Below are 18,525 nucleotides of genomic sequence, written 5' to 3'. Positions count from 1 at the left end.
GCTGAAACATTTAATCTCTGGCTCTTTATAGAAAGCTTGCCTTTGTCCGTACTCAGGAAAAGCATTACCCTGATCTCTGCCCTTGGAAGACGGGATAATATCAGCTATGAAATTACACAACCTCAAACAATCTCAGCATTTAGAGGCGCTTGGGTTCCAAAGGTCCTTTTATATTAATTACAGGAAAGGAGAGATAGCAGATTTATGAATCTTCACGGAAATAACCATTTGGGCAGGGGGATAGGGTCATCACGGATAGAAAAGTCTGGGCTATTTTTAAGGACTCTAGATTAGCTATTTCCAAACTTTTTGAATATCCTCACTCATAAATAGGTAAACACACACATAATCATGTTTCTTTAAACTCTAAAGTACACATTTTTATACATTTTAACACTTGAATCGATCACTGCCTTGTAACTGATAGCACCTTACAATAAGCAGTACCGAAAATGATCGTCTGATTTACAACCCGTGGCATCTTGTATCCAGTGAATCCAAATGCCAGGAGACAGAGAGAACATAAACAGGCTTTTTGGGAGGTTCTGGTAAGAAATCCCCACCGAGCCCTGTCTGCCAACATCATAAGGAATCATTTCCAACAGCAAAGAAGAAGAGGATTTTATCCTCAATTCACTGCAAAACTACTATAAACTGCACTTACTTATATTACAGGAGGAAGTTATTATTTCTCTTAATTCTCAATAGAGAAGCTACTCAAATTCTTTATACAGATTAGAGTCATAACACAGAAAGAACTCATACTTTAAATATTTCAAATTGGGTCAAAAATTCTCACTGGTGAGTTATTTGGTCTGGATATACCAAATTAACATAGCTGTTCAAATTGAAAGTTAAAATTATTAGACACTTAAATGTCTAATATTTAAATAACTATATCTAAGTAAATACACCATAAAAAACCTATACTTTTATCTAAAATAAAACCACCTCGGGGCGCCTGGGTGGCTCAGTCGGTTGAGCCTCCGTCTTTGGCTCAGGTCAGATCTCACATTCGTGGGTTCGAGCCCTGCGTCAGGCTCTGTGCTGACAGCTCAGAGCCTGGAGCCTGCTTCCAGTTCCGTGTCTCCTTCTCTCTGCCCCTCCCCCTTCTCATGCTCTGTCTCTGTCTGTATCAAAAATAAATAAAACATTAAAAAAACAAACCCACCTCATTTAGCTCCGGAGGAAACAGAAGGGCCGGCATGCTGTCATGCTAGGTCATGTGAGGTACGTCCGGAAGGCACCTGGCCGCTTCCTCTGCGCCCCCACAACCTGATGCGCTTCGCCACCTCCCGGGCCTTCTCCTGCAGGATCCCCAGGCTCAGGACCTCAGGTCTCGGCTTCCCTGCACACCCCACTCCCTCCTTGCATCCACAGAAAGGGAGAAATGTCTCCTGCTTTGATTTCCAGCATCCAGCAAAGCAATGTTTAATTTTCTATTACAGTCTAATTTGAGCCTACAAGCCTCATTTTTTCATAGCTTGAAGTACATTGCCAACTTCCATATTCTGCCTTTTAAAGCATCACAAGCCTTTCGCTGTTGTTACACTGTTCGTAATAATTTTCGTGACAATAACGACATTTTGGCATGTGGATATATCTTTATTTAACCAAACCAGTTTCCAATTATTAGAAAATTAGCTTAGGGGCGCCTGGGTGGCTGAGGGGCATCCGATTTTGGCTCAGGTCATAATCTCACAATTTGTGGGTTTGAGCTTCCACACTGGGGTCTCTGCTATCAGTGCAGAGCCTGCTTTGGATTCTCTCTTCCTCTCTGCCTCTCCCCTGCTCATGTGCTTTCTCTCTCTCTCCCCTCAAAAATAAACAAACATGAAAGAACATGAGCTTGGATACTTTTGCTGCTAAAAACAATGCGGCACAAACATCTTTTAGACTTTAACTGTCTCCTTAAGATACATACCCACAAACTTGTCTTAAAAATATGTTAAAAATAAAATCCAATGTCTCATGTGTTCCTAGAGCAAAAATCAATACACACTCTTCTTCAGACAAGTGTGATACGTTAAGTCCACGTCTGCGTGTGTTTTAAAGTAAACTACAATGAAAATTGAGAGTAACTTTATCCTGTTCAGTGTAACACATTGTTCTCACTTGTATTATTATAGGAGGGTTAGAATTAAGCAGCTAACTAACATCCTCTCCTCCAGAAATGTTCTTCCAGACCTTTTAGGTTTCAAATATTTATATGCTGACTGGACTGTTCCACATGCTCACTGGATGAAATAACTGAAAAGTTATATGGGTCAGAGCGAATTTCTAACAGACCGGGAGATTTATGTTTTAATGCCGTCTTTTACGATGGAGGGAGAGAAACATGAACTGAGCTAACAGCACACCCGGTCAGCTCGAAACTCAGAACCTCGTGAAAGCAGGTGGAAAGCGTTCAGGAGCAAAGCCCGGGGGCAGCCAGTGTGATCCCATGCACAACCAGCCCTGTGAGCTCTGGAGCAACCAGGAAGCTGCGCAGGGCCGGGTTCCAGGAAGCAGGACTGCTCAGCACCACTCTAAAGAAGGCAGCTGCCTTGCTGTTACAAAGCTTCCTTTTAACCTTTGCTTTCCTTCCGACTCTTCTAAGTCATCCTCCCATCCCTTCCACTGTGCTAAAAAGCAAAAATAAGCAAGCAAAACTTTTAAAAGTTCCACTGCTTTAAAAAAATTTTTTTGGGGGGGCGCCTGGGTGGCTCAGTTGGTTAAGCCTCCGACTTCGGCTCAGGTCAGATCTCACGTTCATGGTTCGAGCCCTGCGTCAGGCTCTGTGCTGACAGCTAGCTCAGAGCCTGGAGCCTGCTTCCAGTTCTGTGTCTCCTTCTCACTCTGACCCTCCCCCTCTCATGCTCTGTCTCTCCTGTATCAAAAATTAATAATAAAAAAAAAACATTAAAAAAATTTTTTTAATTTTAAGTAACCTCTACACCCAACATGGGGCTTGAACCTACAACCCTGAGTTCAAGGGTCGCATGCTCTACCAACTGAACCAGGTAGGTGTCCCCTGCCCCCCAACAAAAGTACCACTGCTTCTAAGGTTTGTGACTGGACTTGAGAAGAATCAGCTCAATGGATTGTGTAGCTGCTTCACTCCTCACCCTGGTCAGCTCCGCACCAGGCAAGGCGGGGGAGAACCCTCGCTCCTGGCCGCAGTCTGCTGACAGTCTAGTCTAGAAGGAAGCTGGTGCGTGAGGACAGACACAAGCCAGGTTGCTCGGATCTGTAAAGACCCTCCTGTCACCCGCCAGCCATGTCATCCTGGGAAGTGACCCATGTGGTGCCTCAATTGCCTCTTCTGTACACAGGGCTTAGGACACCCTACTTCAAGGACTCCTCTAGGAGACCAAGTGAGCTCGTAGACTCAAAGCACCCGGCACAGGGTCACCACCATGTAAGTGTCTGGAGAGAGAGCCACGCTACTGAGGCCACAGGGCAGGAAGGTAAAACAGAAGCAAAGAGCAGAACATCACTGCCATTATTCAGCCCCTGGGATGGATGGCATGTGTGGGAACAGTCATGGAGACAGCACATCAAAAGGTGGGAGGACCAGGTGCCTTTCAAGGTCATGTGCTCCCTCCTCAGGCTAAGTGGTTTTATGTTTTATGTATAGTCACACACAAGAGACTGTCCCGGAGAACCCTCTTATCCGTATCCCCTCAACTATCACCTTGCATTTCTACCTCCTACAGCTCTCTCAAATCCCTCCCCTCTTTCTCGTTCCCTCCACAGTGGCCTCGGATCAGATCTTATCACCTCCATCATCACAGTCATCTGGACTCTGGACATCTGGACTCTCTCTGCTTATTTGAGTTTACCTAATCTCTATCAACCTCTCACATCTGTCTGTCTTGGCTTTTTAAAATTACAAGGGGGGGATAAAAGAAGCTTAGGGAGATCATACAAACTATTAAACTGCAAGGTCAAAGGACACCAACAAAAGAGATGTTGCAAGTATGATCCCCCTTTTATATTTCAGTAGGTTGCAGGCCAGAAGCTGGAGGGCCTAAGCCACAGGCTACGATCCGAACTCTCTAGCAGTCATGTTCGTAGAGAGCCTTTCTCTCCCCCGACCCCTCACTGCTTCCGGACCCTCTTGTTCCTTCAGGCAGATCAGTGGTGGAAGACGTGTGCTGTTTGTGAAGGATGTTTAATGAATCCGAGAAGGTCAGGACTGGACGAGATCTTGAGAGCCAGCCTAGTAACTTCATCTTCTGGGGAAGCCCTCTTAAACCATCTCAGAGAGTGAGGACTTTTCCCAAGAATCTGCAAAATTCACCTGGCTTCAGTCTAGCTTCTTAAGTACGAAGGACCTTCTTCTGGAGTATAACCCAAACCTCTCCTGCTGGCAACGAGCTCATTCCCTTCCCTTTATCTCCCTCTTTGGGGGTGGGGGGAAGGGATAAAATGACTTCATTTCTAGCCTATTCCTAGGAAGGAATGAACAGCCTGACTTTTAAAAGCAATAGAAGGGAAACATAATAAATAAATAACTAAAAGCAACAGGAGGCGGGGGGAACCAGGGGTATTTTTTTATGTGCAAAATTTAAAAGTCACTGAGACCACTACTAAATCCCAAGCACACCCCCACTCCCCCAAGCCAATCAAGAATTTGTTCTGTGGCTTTTCTGACAGCCCAAGGTCAGGTCCCTTGACCTGAGCTGAGAAAAACAGCTGCTGGGGAGATAATCTGGCTTTCACCATGTCCCTGACTTTTTTCTTAACTGAGGTTTTAAAGCAGTCAGACCCAAAACAAGACCCCGCAAGCAAAATACTTTCTGAAGTCAACACAGTGAGCCTGTATATAATGTTAATCTGGATTAGCAACCACAATATACCCTGGCATAACAGGCTCTGTGATGTTTAAATTTTCCCTATTTATCCCTAAATGGCTCGGAATTTACTCAAAGTCTACATATGACTCTTTTATCTGGAATCAGAATTTCAGACACCATTTTGGTGAAACGTTAATCTCACTGCTTTTAAAGTGCTCCAGTTCCAACGGAATCAGGCTCCCTACTCTGGGCTTTAACTAAATACTGGGTATTACCATGATTCAAATATTCACTGGAATTAACAAGACTGCATAGATTAAAATAGTTTTTTAAATCTCAATTTGCATACATTTTAATGTGAAGGAAATCCCTCTCTATAATCTCTATGTTTAGTATTTAATACATTTTTCTTCCTAAGGCCCAATTTTGATAGAAGTAGGGGAGAGATCATGGCATTATATAACAGTATCTGGACTATGATTTCTACAACAATGTCCTTAAAGGAACTCCTGAGAGAACCCAACAGCGTGACACAGGGACTCAGAGGGGCACTGTGGCATTGTTTTAAATTTCAAAGAAAACAGCATAAACTAGTAGATATTACTACACTCATTTCATTTTTTCCTCTAAGTTTATTTATTTATTTATTTTGAGAGAGAGAGACAGAGAGTACATGAGTGAGCAGGGGAAGGGCAGAGTCTGACACAGGGCTCCAACTCACAAACCACAAGATCATAGCCTGAGTGGGGATGCCTGGGTGGCTCGGTCAGTTAAGTATCTGATTCTTGATTTCAGCTCAGGTCATCATCTCATCATTTTTGAGTTCGAGCCCTGTGTCAAGCTATGAAATGACAGCATGGAGCTTGCTTGGAATTCTCTCTCGGTCTCTCTTTGCCCCTTTCCCACTTGTGCTCTCTCTTAAAATAAATAAACCTAACCCCCCCCCCCCCAAAAAAAGAAGAAGACCTGAGCTGAAATGGGCAGTTAGGAGTTCTTTTGGCTTACGGGCACCATGAAAAGAAATACCAAGACCCTAGTATTAGTTATGAACTAACAGAGTGTGTGGCCACTCTCTCTTAATCATTTCTCTTCAAGTTTTTGCTGTGGTTTCATTGGGAACCTGGAGGTTAGATTAACCCAGGGAATGATTTCCAATATCTGACAACTCCCCTATCCTTTCCACCTGGGTAGTATCTGAAAGTATCTCCGTCTGAAAGAATACATATCTGGCTAATAATACGCGTACTATTTTAGAGAAGGGAGAAAAAAAAAAGAGCACACTTATTTTCTACCAACAAGATCCCCCAGAGGATGCTTCCACAGAGGTCACCCTGAGACTATTCAGCCTGGGAGAAAAGCCATCTGGCCTAATATCTGATAGGAAGTGAAAGGCAACGTGTTATGATGTCAGTGTGGATTCCCAATAAAGACACGGACCAAAGAGAAACATATTATTACATGCTACGAGGATCTTAATATAGCTATGGAGTCCAGAGAAAATGACAGAACTAGATCATTCCAACCCCCACTCAGGTATCAGAGTGAGGTTGTGGCATCTTTAGATTTTTAAAGTTGGAATGCTAACGCTAACTCTTTTTGTCCTAGTCAAAACCGTCTTTAAACATGCAGAGCCCTACTTAGAAAAGAAATGCCTTGTCCAGACCTAGAAATCCAGATTACGTCTCCACCTAAAGCAAGCAGTGCTCCTTGGAGAAAAGGCTGATTATGAGTCCGGCACAGAAACTGGACGAGACCAGTCTGGAGCATCTTGTCAACCAGACAGCTAGGAAGCCATGCTTCAGCCAACAAAAGACTTGGGTGCCAACCTGAAGAGGCTACAACTGGGCAAAGATGGCACAATTTGATCATCAATACAGGTATAAACTATAACATACTAGCGTTTTAGAAAAAGCTTTTATGCTTTTCCCTTAGAAAGTTCCAAAAAGGTATGGAGTAACAGGTTAAAGTTGTATTTAGGTTTACTGGCAAAATTTATCAAGACGCTGAACTCAACTGGACACCCCAGACTCTTCTCATAACAGGCCTTTTTTCATGAGTTCGTTTGTTCCATAAAGAACAAAACAAGGCAAAACAAAAAAACAAAACCTTCAATGGTCTCCACTAGAGAGTGACAGACCATCATTTTGAAAACTGATAACTAACAAACCCCAGTATATGTATCCAGGTCACAAGTACCTCTGGGTAAGAAAACTGAACATGAGGGACAGCTTCTCTTTATAGAAACAGTCCAGCTAACAAGTATACAAGGACTGACAGCCTGTCACCACACCGCAGCCCCTAATGAATCACCAAATCCAGGCATTGGGTATCACTGATTGCTGACATTCCAAAAAGGCAGGGTCAGCCAGACATTATCCGCCTCTTGATGGAAGAACAAATTATCAATTATAAAGTAACATTGCAAAAAAAAACCCCAAAAAAAACAAAAAAAACAAAAACGGGGCGGGGGGGTTAATGAATACGGGAAACTGCTAGATCCAACTACTAATCTACTGGGAATACAGAGGACTATATTACAGGCACACAGTCAGACAAATCTAATCTGTTGGACAAGACAGAGAAACTAAAAACAAAAAATTAGAGTCTTTTTTTTTTTAGAGAGTCTTAAAATACAGAGTGACCCATTGTTCCTGTTTCAAATAAATCACTAGAAAAATTATGATATTTATGAGATCACGGGGAATCTGAGCACTTACTGGGTGGGTATCTTACGATATTAAAGAATTATTATTCTAGTATAATGTAATAAAGACTCTTAAAAATAAGCACAATATTGTTCTTTTTTTAAAAGTTTAAAAAAAAATTTTAATGTTTATTTGAGAGAGACAGATAAGAGTGAGAGCAGGGGAAGGACAGAGAGAAAGGGAGACACAGAATTTGAAGCAGGCTCCAGGCTCTGAGCTGTCAGCACAGAGCCCGACGTGGGGCTTAAACTCATGAACCATGAGATCATGACCTGAGCCGAAGCTGGATGCTTACTGACCAAGCCTACCCAGGCACCTCTAAAAAAATTCCTTGAAAATACTATCAGAAAGCTGAGACTCAGGTGGTGATCTAACTCTATATTTTGGACTAGAGTATCAATGCAACCCAGTTACGAGAAATGATCAATCTCCCTTTCCCAGAAATACTATTTAAATGCACACAGGAAAAGAAAAAAAAGGTTCATTGGAAACTGCGAGAAAGTAGAAACATTATCAGCAACTCCATGTCCTGTCTTAAAAACAGCAAATCAACACAGCACAGTCGAGAAGATAATGACCACGAACCACTACCAAGCAATTCCCCAGCACCTGTCAAAACACCAGGAAACCACCGCCGTTGGCAGTAGTCCGTGGTCCCAAATCCTTGTTACTCCAAACTACTGCCATGCTGGAAGCTTTTTGGAGGAAAGAGGCCTATTATTAGAGGAGCTGAAGATGTCCAGTTGAAAAGTACAACTATTTTCAGTTTATATTAGCCTAAATCAAACCTACCTGCTATCCCATGTCTAATTTTGAATCTTTCAAAGGGAGAGAAAATAAAAGCTTCCTCTAAAAAGCAAGTTGGATGCATTTTAGGGACTTACTCATGACTCTCAAATTCTCTAAGCATCCCAATTTCTACAAATATCAGAATATCCTTGGATCTGAAGGTATATATCTATACAACACATACCCTTTTAGCCCTTTTACTTTGCTTCTATTAAAAAGACATAGAGCCTTCCAGAAAGCGCTGAAAAAACCACCACCACTGAAAGTGTATCGACACAAATACAGTGGGCATTATCCTCTCTGAGATACTTCTCAAAGTTCTAGAAGTCCCAAACATCATGATATTTAGGATGAGGCTGCTTGTTTAGCAACTTTATTGGTTCCTCAAACCCCAAAAAATCTCATGCTTGGTTTAGATTTTTCATTATGTCAGCAGGACAATAAACGTACCCTCCTGGGAGTTCTTTAGGAAAAGGAAGGAAGAAAGAAACTTACAGAAGTACCCAGAAACTCAGAGAAGGGAAAATATTCTTTTAAGCGAGTAATTTTATCAAAATTATGATAATTACACCAGCTATTTCTTTAAAAGAGACTTATTGACCCAAGAGGAATTCTTTCAAGGGTTGAGCAGAACATGTGTTTACTATAATCAGGGCATTGGATTCTGCAGGACCCACCACCCTCGCCCCCCACAAAAGGGCCTCTCAGCATCTGGTATGCGAGCCTTCGTGCATCTGACCATGGCTGAGGCTCTTGTTAAATCACGGCTCACACGCATGTCAGTCAACTCAACAAACGCTTGGTGAGCACTTAGGAACTAACGATTCGTGTACAGCGTGCTTTCTCTTAGAAATCCCACAGTCCTCCGTGTACCAGCTTGTACCTATCTATAAAGTATGATATTGTTTTATTCCCATCTTATACGCAAGGAAGTTGAGTCTGGAACAGGTTATTTTAGTAAGGTCACGAGATGAGTAAGTCACCATAGTTTAAAAATCAAAACAAAATAGACAACTCTGTTCTTAGACCTGACATGCCATTTGTATTTCCCCTTCCACGTGTCCTGTCATTCTGTTCCCTCTGATCCCACCCGTCACGAGCCATCCCGTACGTTCATGTCGTCCACCACCAACCTTTGCACCACCGCTCTCTGAGCACTTACTTGTCCCGAGCACTGCAGCAGGCACTGTGCCGAATACAAAGTCGGTGGAGACACAGGGAGGTTCCCATCCAGAGGGCCTACACTTTTCCCATGAGCCAGGCACTTTAAAATAATTTCCATAATGTACAAATGATTTTGGGGACTCTTCTCAAAACATGTAGAAAACATGTTTTCTACAATCCTATTAACTAGGTTTAGAAGCAAAACAAGACTTAAAAACGTAGGAACCTCTGGCAATGTCATGTCTCTCTCTGCACAGTCACATTTCTCTAGGTTTCAACTCACATTCTCAGGTGACAGCGCATAGTCATACAAGGCAGAACTGATATCTAGAACTTTACACGCCATGGTTTAATAATTCAAGTTTAAGATGCATAAATATGAGGAAGGCACATATATTATCCAACTGTAATATTTTTAAAAATAAGCCTCAAGTTGAGCCATCTAGATTTTTCAATATCCTATGAGGAAAACAAAACACATTTCATTCAACTATAAATCTTTCGATGACTAAGCAGCTCATAAGTATGTGTCAACAAGAGTAAGATCATAGCAAACACTAGAAACATCTAGAAGCTGTCACATAATAGATGCGTGGCGATCTCCACGTCAAATGACTTCACACCTACCGTAGTGTCATTGCTGGTAACATAAACCAGGACATCAGAGGAGTTCCGGCCATTGATGTACCGGTAGCAGTTCCATACACAGCTGATCAAGTAACCCTGTAAGTGAGCAATGACTATTAGATCTTTCGTTTCCAAACTTCGGACAATTCTAAGTACCCGTGCAGAGAACGCCACATTACAACACTTTTATTTACATAACTTGTACGTGCACACAGTAACTCTACTAAATCAAAAAGCGTTAAAATTACAAGTGTTGGGATATTTTCTGGCAAAGGGTGCTGCTGTTGCTTATTCTATCACACCACCCCAGAAGGCAGGGGGGGACTAGGGTGACACGGAAGAGCTGGAGAATCTGTGAGAAAAGGTAGTTGGAAAGAGCATTGGCTGCAAACGTTTACTGCCCCCAGGGTCACAAATCAGCCAATTTATTAATCCATTTCTCATCACATCTTAACTCTCTGTCTTTGGGATTTTTATTTTATTTTTATTACACATGATTAAACAAGTCCTATGCAAGTTAATTTTCTCAAAACCATTCACAGCACATAAATTTGCTTCATGGTCAATAAAATTCACTAAAACATTTCCCATTTTCATAATGAAATAGCCAAAGAAGATAATTAAAATTAATGTCTGGAATAAAGACATGCCAGGAATAAAGCATGGGTTCATGTGAGGGGTTCTATGAAGACCGTGGGTGTCTGCAGTCCACTCCAATTACATGGAACTGGATTAGAGTTAGAAGGACTTCAAAATCCCTTTCTAGCTCTACAATTCTTTGATCCAAAAATGTAAAGATGTGGAGAGACTGGAACCCTTGTACGCTGCTGATGGGAATGTAAAATGGTCCAACTACTTTGGAAATGTCTGGTGGTCCCCAAAAGGTTAAAAGAAGGCCCATGTGATCCAACATTTCCACTCCTAAGCATATGCTTAAGGGAAATGAAAACGTGTCTGCACAAAATCTTGTACACATCACAGCAGCATTATTGGTAATAGCCACAACGTAGGAATGACCCAAATGTCCATCAACCGACGATGAGGTAGATGACATGTGGTATATGCGTACAATGGAACAGTATTCAGCCATAGAAAGGAGATGAATTCTGATACATGCTGCAACATGGACGAACCTTGAGAATATTGTGCTGAGTCAAAAGATGTCAGGGGCGCCTGGGTGGCACGGTCGGTTAAGCATACGACTTGGGCTCAGACCATGATCTCGTGGTTTGTGGGTCTGAGCCCTGCATGAGGATCTGTACTGACAGTTAGCTCAGAGCCTAGAGCCTATCTTTGGATTCTGTGTCTCCCTCTCTCTCTGACCCTCCCTTGCTCACACGGTCTCTCAAAAATAAATAATAACATTTTTTTAAAAAGTAGTCAGTCATATGTAGTATGATTCTATTTACATGAAATGCCTAGAACAGGCTACTCTATAGAGACAGAAAGTAGATTAGCAGTTGCTGGGGGAGGAGCTTGGGGGGAGGGGCGCGGGCAAATGGCTAGTGATAAAACTGTTCTAAGCGTTATGCTGCTTAACCACACAGCTGTGTCCACACAACTCTGTGAATGTACTAAGATCCACTGAACTCTACCCTTTCAATGGTAAAATTTATGACACATGAATTACACTGCAACAAAGTTGTTTGTTACAAAACAAAGTTGTTTGTATAAAACAAAGCTGTTATTAAAAAAGTCATTTAAGGACAAAAGGGGTGAATTTCTCAGAAGAGTGAGGGAAGACATTCTGTTGTGTACTCAGAATGTGGTCTTAGGCTGCCTTCACCCTTGACAGTGAGTAGTTCTTATATTTAATAAGTGTTCTGTGATGATGGTAAGAAGAAATCGTGTAATACTTCTTTACAAGATGTTCCTGGATGGCAATAATCAAACTAGATTATCAACAAAGAGAGAGAGACAGGAAGGGCAGATTTCTTGAACAATGTACAAAGTACGTTCAATTTACTCAAAGCTTCAGTTTACTCAGTGACGCCATTGTTTCTCAATAAAACCTTCGATGTTATGCTATTTCCAATATGAAGAAAAAGGAATGTTTAGACATATTAGTTACATGTTATGTTAGAAGACTAACTACTCATCTGCTATTTTAGCAGTGAACTGTAGCTATTCATTAAGGCAATATGAGGCTTCTGCAAAGGCAAATCTGTAACAGAAAGGCTGAACAGCAGAGGGGAAGGACCTGGCGGCTGGGACTTCACAAGCCCAGGTGCATTCTTGAGGGCCCCCTGCAACACCAAGTGCATTCACATACTCAACGCTCCAACAGGGGGGAAATCTGTGGCCTATTGTCACTAAAAACCCAACTTACATCAGTGATCTTATTTCTTTCTTGACATTCCTGTAAGCTTATTCAACTTCCAGAGAATTAAATACCTAGTATACTTCCCAAATAATCTTGCATCAACAAATCACGTCCATTATGTATTTGCAGAGCTAGGTGGTAAACACCACTCCCTTTGTGGTCTTGGGACAGACTGAAACTGACTACATGTCCTGGTTTGGGCTCCTAGTGAAACCAATGTGGTGGTTAATCTTATTAAACATAACAGTGATATTAGGTCGTGAGAGGCACTTATCAGATAAACTGATATGTGAAATCACAACATGTATATTCATATTTAATAATTATGGAGTCTCTACGTACAAGGCATCAGCTCAGGGCTACGAGAAATATAAAAACAAAGGCAAAGTCCACGTTCTCAAGGAAATGCAGGCTAGTTAATAGATATGTTTGTAATGAAATATTGAGAAGCACACATTTCCCACAAGTTGGACACAGATGTCTATTGTCCGTTTTATTAGACCATAATAATAACTAAGTGTTTTGCAATCTACAAAAGCACCCCAGGGCAGAAAGTGTTCTTAGCCAGGGCCAAATCCCAGTACCTAGAACACAGCCTGGCCCGGGGGAGACCCTTAATAAATACTGACAGAAAAAAATGAATGAATGATGCATCTTCCCATCCATTAGTGCACTTAAACCTCACAGTCACTGCACAGGATGTTTTCTTCACCATTATTGCTAGTCATTCAGTGAAGAAACCACAGCTCTGGCCATAGAGCGAGAAGTGGCTAGAGAGGAGCTAAATCGGACTCAACAACTTGAAGCATTTCCAATACAAATGAAAATGTCTGCCACGTTAAAACGCCATCAAGGGCACCAGGAAGTCCTAGCGTCTGAGTTCCTGATAATGGCAGAAAGCAGCTTGGTGAGACCAACCTTCCTTCAGGTAAAAACGATAAAATCTGGAATAAGACACGTGCACAATTTGGAAGCATGGCAGGGAGTGGGGTGGACCAAATGCAGGCAGAAACTAAAGAGTCTACCTCTGAAAGACAAGCGGACAGGAGGAGAGGGTAGACAGTTTGACACCTTTTGTCAGAGGGTGCTGCCAACTCTGCATGTGACGGGGTGACCTGGGGCGGCAAAGGACAATGTTCGGGGCTGTAAGCTGGAAGCCTGGGTGGGGGAAGCAGAACTGCACAGGCGGTGAAGCCTCCAAATCTGTGAAGCACCGAAGTATATGGGCAGCATGAATGTGGGGGGTTTATGGGGAAAATGTAGACCTAGATCCCCACGGATCATTTTCCTTTTACTTCTCTTCACATTATTACCTGCTTAGAATGACTTTTCTCCCTAAATGTGGCTTCTTCAAGCTTATCAAGGCTTCATTATTTAAAAAAAATTTTTCCCCCATTTATTTTGAGACAGAATGTGCAAGTGGGGAAGGGCAGAGAGAAGGACAGACAATCCCAAGTAGGCTCCCACCATCAACGATGCGGGGCTCAAATTCACAAACCGTGAGATCATGACCTGAGCTGAGATCCAGAGTTGGATGCTCAGATGCTTAGTGGACTGTGCAACCCAGGTCTGATTTTTTTAGAATTGGGTGATTTTCCGCCAAAATAAACAAAATGGAAGATGTTAAGGACTAAAAGTTCAAAGTCCAACAACGACTTAGAAATTTCTACTTATTGGTAGCACACAAGGAGAAATTATAGTGCTGTTTTTATCATCAGGTTCACAAAAATGAAACGGGAGAGGTGGAGCTCCCCTGTTGAGGTGGGGGGAACAGTGCTGATGGGGTGTCCGTCACCCAGTTTGAGGGGAGATCAATCTGACTGCCTATCAAGAGCTCTCCAATTATGTACACCCTCTAATTTTAAGAAATTAAAAGTTTCCTTGAGGAAAATAAATACATAAATATACAAAAGATGAAGTAGAAAATATTCATTACAGGAACACCTGGGTGGCTCAGTCAGTTCAGCATCCGACTTTGGCTCAGGTCATGATCTCACAGTTCCTGGGTTCAAGTTCGGACTCTGTGCTGACAGCTAGCTCAGAGCCAGGAGCCTGCCTTCGGATTCTGTCTCTCCCTATCTCTCTCTGACCCTCCCCTGCTCATGCTGTCTCTCTTTCTCTCTCAAAAATAAATAAAACATTAAAAAAATTTTTTAATAAAAAAATAAATTAAAAAACTACAAAAGAATGTCACGCAGACATTGTAATGATGTTAAAGTATGAAAGACATACAACCTAATGTAGAACATTCATTTATTCCCCTCTAAATGGATTTTGGACTAACCATTGGCCTGCCTGTGGAAGTACGGTTACTGTTTCTCTCATGTAGGTAAGAAAAGGAACAGAATTGTTAGAAAATTTGAAAACAATTCAGAAATCTAAAGCAAAGCAAAGAACTGACACAAGCTTGCTTATTTCTTCAGCATTCATGAATACATTTCTTTCCTTCCTTTTTTAAATGTGTATTTATTTAACAAAGAGCGCAGAAGTAGGGAAGGGAAAGAGAGAGAGGGAAACAGAGAATCCAAAGCAGGCTCCAGGCTCTGAGCAGTCAGCACAAACCCACAGACCTTGAGATCATGACCTGAGCCAAAGTCAGCTGCTTAACCAACTAAGCCACCCAGGTGCCCCCGTTTTCTCTATTTTAGTATTCATGAATATATTTCACCATACTTAGGTTGTTAAGTAAAATCTTCACACTTACCTTAAAAGTCAAGATAATGCTGATAAACAGGAGAATAATAAGGACCAAACAGGTAGGATTCACGGACATGATATCATCTCTGTAGGGAAAATTAGGAGGCTGCAAATAAAAAGTGCCTTATTAGCAAATCTCATTAATCATTCAGGATTATATTCCTAAGGCATTAAGCAGATGTGCTTATTAAAAAGCAATTAGTTAAAAGCAGACAGTTATTATGTAAGACTACTACAAACTCTCTGGCCTACCTCTACTAATTAAAGAGTAACAAACGGTGTGTGGGGACAGGTCAGTGTTTTCATAATTCAGGCAATAACTCGTGAAAAGAAAAAAATCATAGGAACATTCATTAAGTGAGACCTGAAAATGTAACTTTGCTCTCCTCTGATCCAGAACATTAGAAGTCAGTAGTCTCTATATACCTCTGACATTTAAATTTTATGCAAATTCTGGAACGCTCAAAAGCGCTTGCACAGGGCAAGGAGGAAAAAGTATTAAGATACTGTTTTACTTATACGGAGTATTTCTGCCATTGCTGCTTCTCGTCCAAGAGCAAATCTTTTACACTAGAAGGTATTTACAGCACTAAAAAACAAAGCTCAAGTCCTACCATCTGACTATACTGATGAAGCACCAGCTCAAAGGAAGTCCCTTTAGGAGGATCCGAACCTGCCCCTATGGTCGGGAGTGCTGGGATTCTACCATGAAACCCCTGCACCCCTCGGTGAAGCCCTCCCCGTAGCTGGCCTGGGGAACCGTGGCCCCTTCTATCCCCTCTTCATCACCCAAGACCAAGTGTTTGGATTCCACAAGAGCAGTATTTTTTTATTTGAAAATTTTTAATGCTTTTTTTATTTTTGAGAGAGGAAGAGTGAGCAGGGGAGGGTCAGAAAGAGAGAGAGACACAGAATCTGAAGCAGGCTCCAGGCTGTCAGCACAGAGCCTGACACGGGGCTCAAAGTCATGAACTGCGAGACCATGACCTGAGCCAAAGTTGGAGGCTTAACCAACTGAGCCACCCAGGTGCCTCTGGACCTGTTTTCTAAAACAAGAAGAAGCTATTAATAACAAGAAAGACAACCATAACAGTGACAACCTAATACTTTTAAGAAGCAAAATGCTGCAGACTTTTCCTGCTAGGTTTGCTATTAGTTACGTGGTCTGGGCAAGACTGCCATAAGGTTGCAAACTGCTGCAGCCACATTTCCTTCCCTCCATTCTTCCCCCTGCTTCATTTCTCTCTTTTCCACTGAACTACTTGGCCTCCCCTGTCACATGAAATCCCCGGCCTTGTATCTCCCATCCTAGGAAAACTCTGCTTCTTCCCCCCCGAGCTCACAGACAATGCAAACTTCTAAAGAGTCAACATTCTCTCCCTGTAAAACCGTCTAAAATTTTGGGGCGCCTGGGTGGCTCAATCCGTTAAGCATCCAATTTCGGCTCAGGTCATGATCTCACGGTCCGTGAGGTCAAGTCCCGCGTTGGGCTCTGTGCTGACAGCTCGGACCCTGGAGCCTGTTCAGATCCTGTGTCTCCCTCTCTCCCTCTCTCCCTCTCTCTCTCTCTCTCTCTCTCTGCCCCTTTCCCACTCACTCTCTCTCTCAAAATAAAATAAAAGACATAAAAAAAGATTAAAATAAAACCCTTCTAAGATTTTGAAGAAATTAAGTTTTAAGGCACATTCACAATTTTAAAAACAAAGGCTAGAAATATAAAGGCACAGAAGTATTCTAATCTCACACCTTCCATAAGCTTCTGAATACCCAGCTACCCACTGCATTTGCTGAGATGGTCACAAAGGAAATTGAGCAGAAAACCAGTCCCAAAAAGATGCCTGAGGAAGATGGGGGTCCTATGGTCAAATCAGTTTGGGAACCAGCGGATAGTACAGTTCCACTTTTCCCATACAATGACAGAGGCAAAAAACTATCCTTCGCTAATAACTGAACAAACTACGTTTTACAAAAATAACCGTTAGTAACTAGCTTATTAATTTATGTAAGTGCATCTCATACAGTCCTGACAGGTCTTAAATATCTACTTCCAGAGGTTATGTTGTCCCAAAAAGCATTCTAAGAAACCAAAAATCTCATCTTTAAGATGACACTCAAAAACATCGAATCAATAACTCAGATGCAAGCGAAAGGCACACAAAATCACACGTGTGTGTAAGTCAAGGTCTCCATCCCTGACTTGCGAGTTTCCCTCATGAAGAGAACCGGGGCAGGACGGCCACATACCAGCTGTCGTATGTACTCCTGAATGGAGTTTGGATACACAAGCACAGTGATGGCAACCAGCGTGTTGAGGGCGAAGTCAAAGATCTGGTAGCAGAAGAACGGGATGATCCAGGCAGCGCGTTGCTAAATAGGAGAGAGAATACAACGTCAAGGTGTGCCATGTGAGAAACTACGATTTCTTCCCGATTCAGACAAACCCTTTCTTAATCTGAAGGGAAATGGAGGACAAGAGAGTCAATAAACCAGGTTCATGATGACAACAGTCCACACCCTCCGTGGACATTGCTGAGGGGACAGCATTGGTTTCCCACATCATCTTAATAACAGATGTAAACTTCCAAAGATTCTTACAAGCTGAGAATCATCACTTCTTCCTTCTTACAAGTAGCTGCATAGGTGACAAGCGCAAGGGACCAAGGAGAAAGCCCAGCCCCTAGTTTCAAGGCTGCTTACCTTGTATGCTCCATATGTAGCCATTGCACAAATCAGGATCATGAGAAGAGAAATTGCGATCGCAATGCACATGTCTACAAAAAAAAAAAAAAAGAAGAAGAAGAAGATCAGTACTAGATCCACTGTCTTAACATTTTTTAAATATTATTTATTTTGAGAGAGAAGGTGTGAGCAGGAGAGGGGCAGGCAGAGCAGGAGAGAGAAAATCCCACACAGGCTCCATGCTGTCAGCACAGAGCCCAATGCAGAACTTGAACTCATAAGCTATGAGATCACAACCTGAGCAAAAATCAAGACTCAGATGCTTAACCGACTGAGCCACCCATGCATCCCATGTTTTAACATTTTTTTCATCTCTCCTCAAAGGTATTTTGTTTATAAGCCAATTATAAGTGAGAACTTTATACTAAGTAAACCACTTGGAGCTCTTTACGAATTTGAGAAGATGATAGTTAATGGACGTAATGTGTCCAAAGAAGTTCTCCCTAAATAATATAAATACCTAACAGATAACATACTGACTTATGCATACGTTTATTTTGAAAATGGGAAAGAGATCTTGGTTACAGATACATTTTTTAAATAAGTTTGGTCGTCTGGTCCACTGAATTAGATACACAATAAATTAGTCAATTTTTGAACATGAGTGACTAACTTGTATTTTATAAACTCGTATGTGTCTATGCCCCTATTAAAACTCTCCACTGGCTTATCTCATTTAAAATAAAATCTCAATATCTCA

At 41.9% G+C, this 18,525-nt stretch overlaps 1 protein-coding gene across 1 annotated transcript in view; it reads right to left on the bottom strand.

The window, feature by feature from the left end:
- Window positions 1-18,525, bottom strand: part of LAPTM4B (lysosomal protein transmembrane 4 beta) — a 79,812-nt gene that overhangs the window by 12,325 nt on the left and 48,962 nt on the right. The window contains 4 exon segments of the mRNA XM_029923785.1: window positions 10,067-10,162; window positions 15,094-15,192; window positions 17,331-17,453; window positions 17,784-17,857. Of these exon segments, the coding sequence (XP_029779645.1) occupies window positions 10,067-10,162; window positions 15,094-15,192; window positions 17,331-17,453; window positions 17,784-17,857 (392 nt within the window).

Source organism: Suricata suricatta, chromosome 15, assembly GCF_006229205.1.
Source record: "Suricata suricatta isolate VVHF042 chromosome 15, meerkat_22Aug2017_6uvM2_HiC, whole genome shotgun sequence".
NCBI classification, from domain to species: Eukaryota; Metazoa; Chordata; class Mammalia; order Carnivora; family Herpestidae; genus Suricata; species Suricata suricatta.
This window is presented reverse-complemented; position numbering and strand designations above follow the sequence as displayed.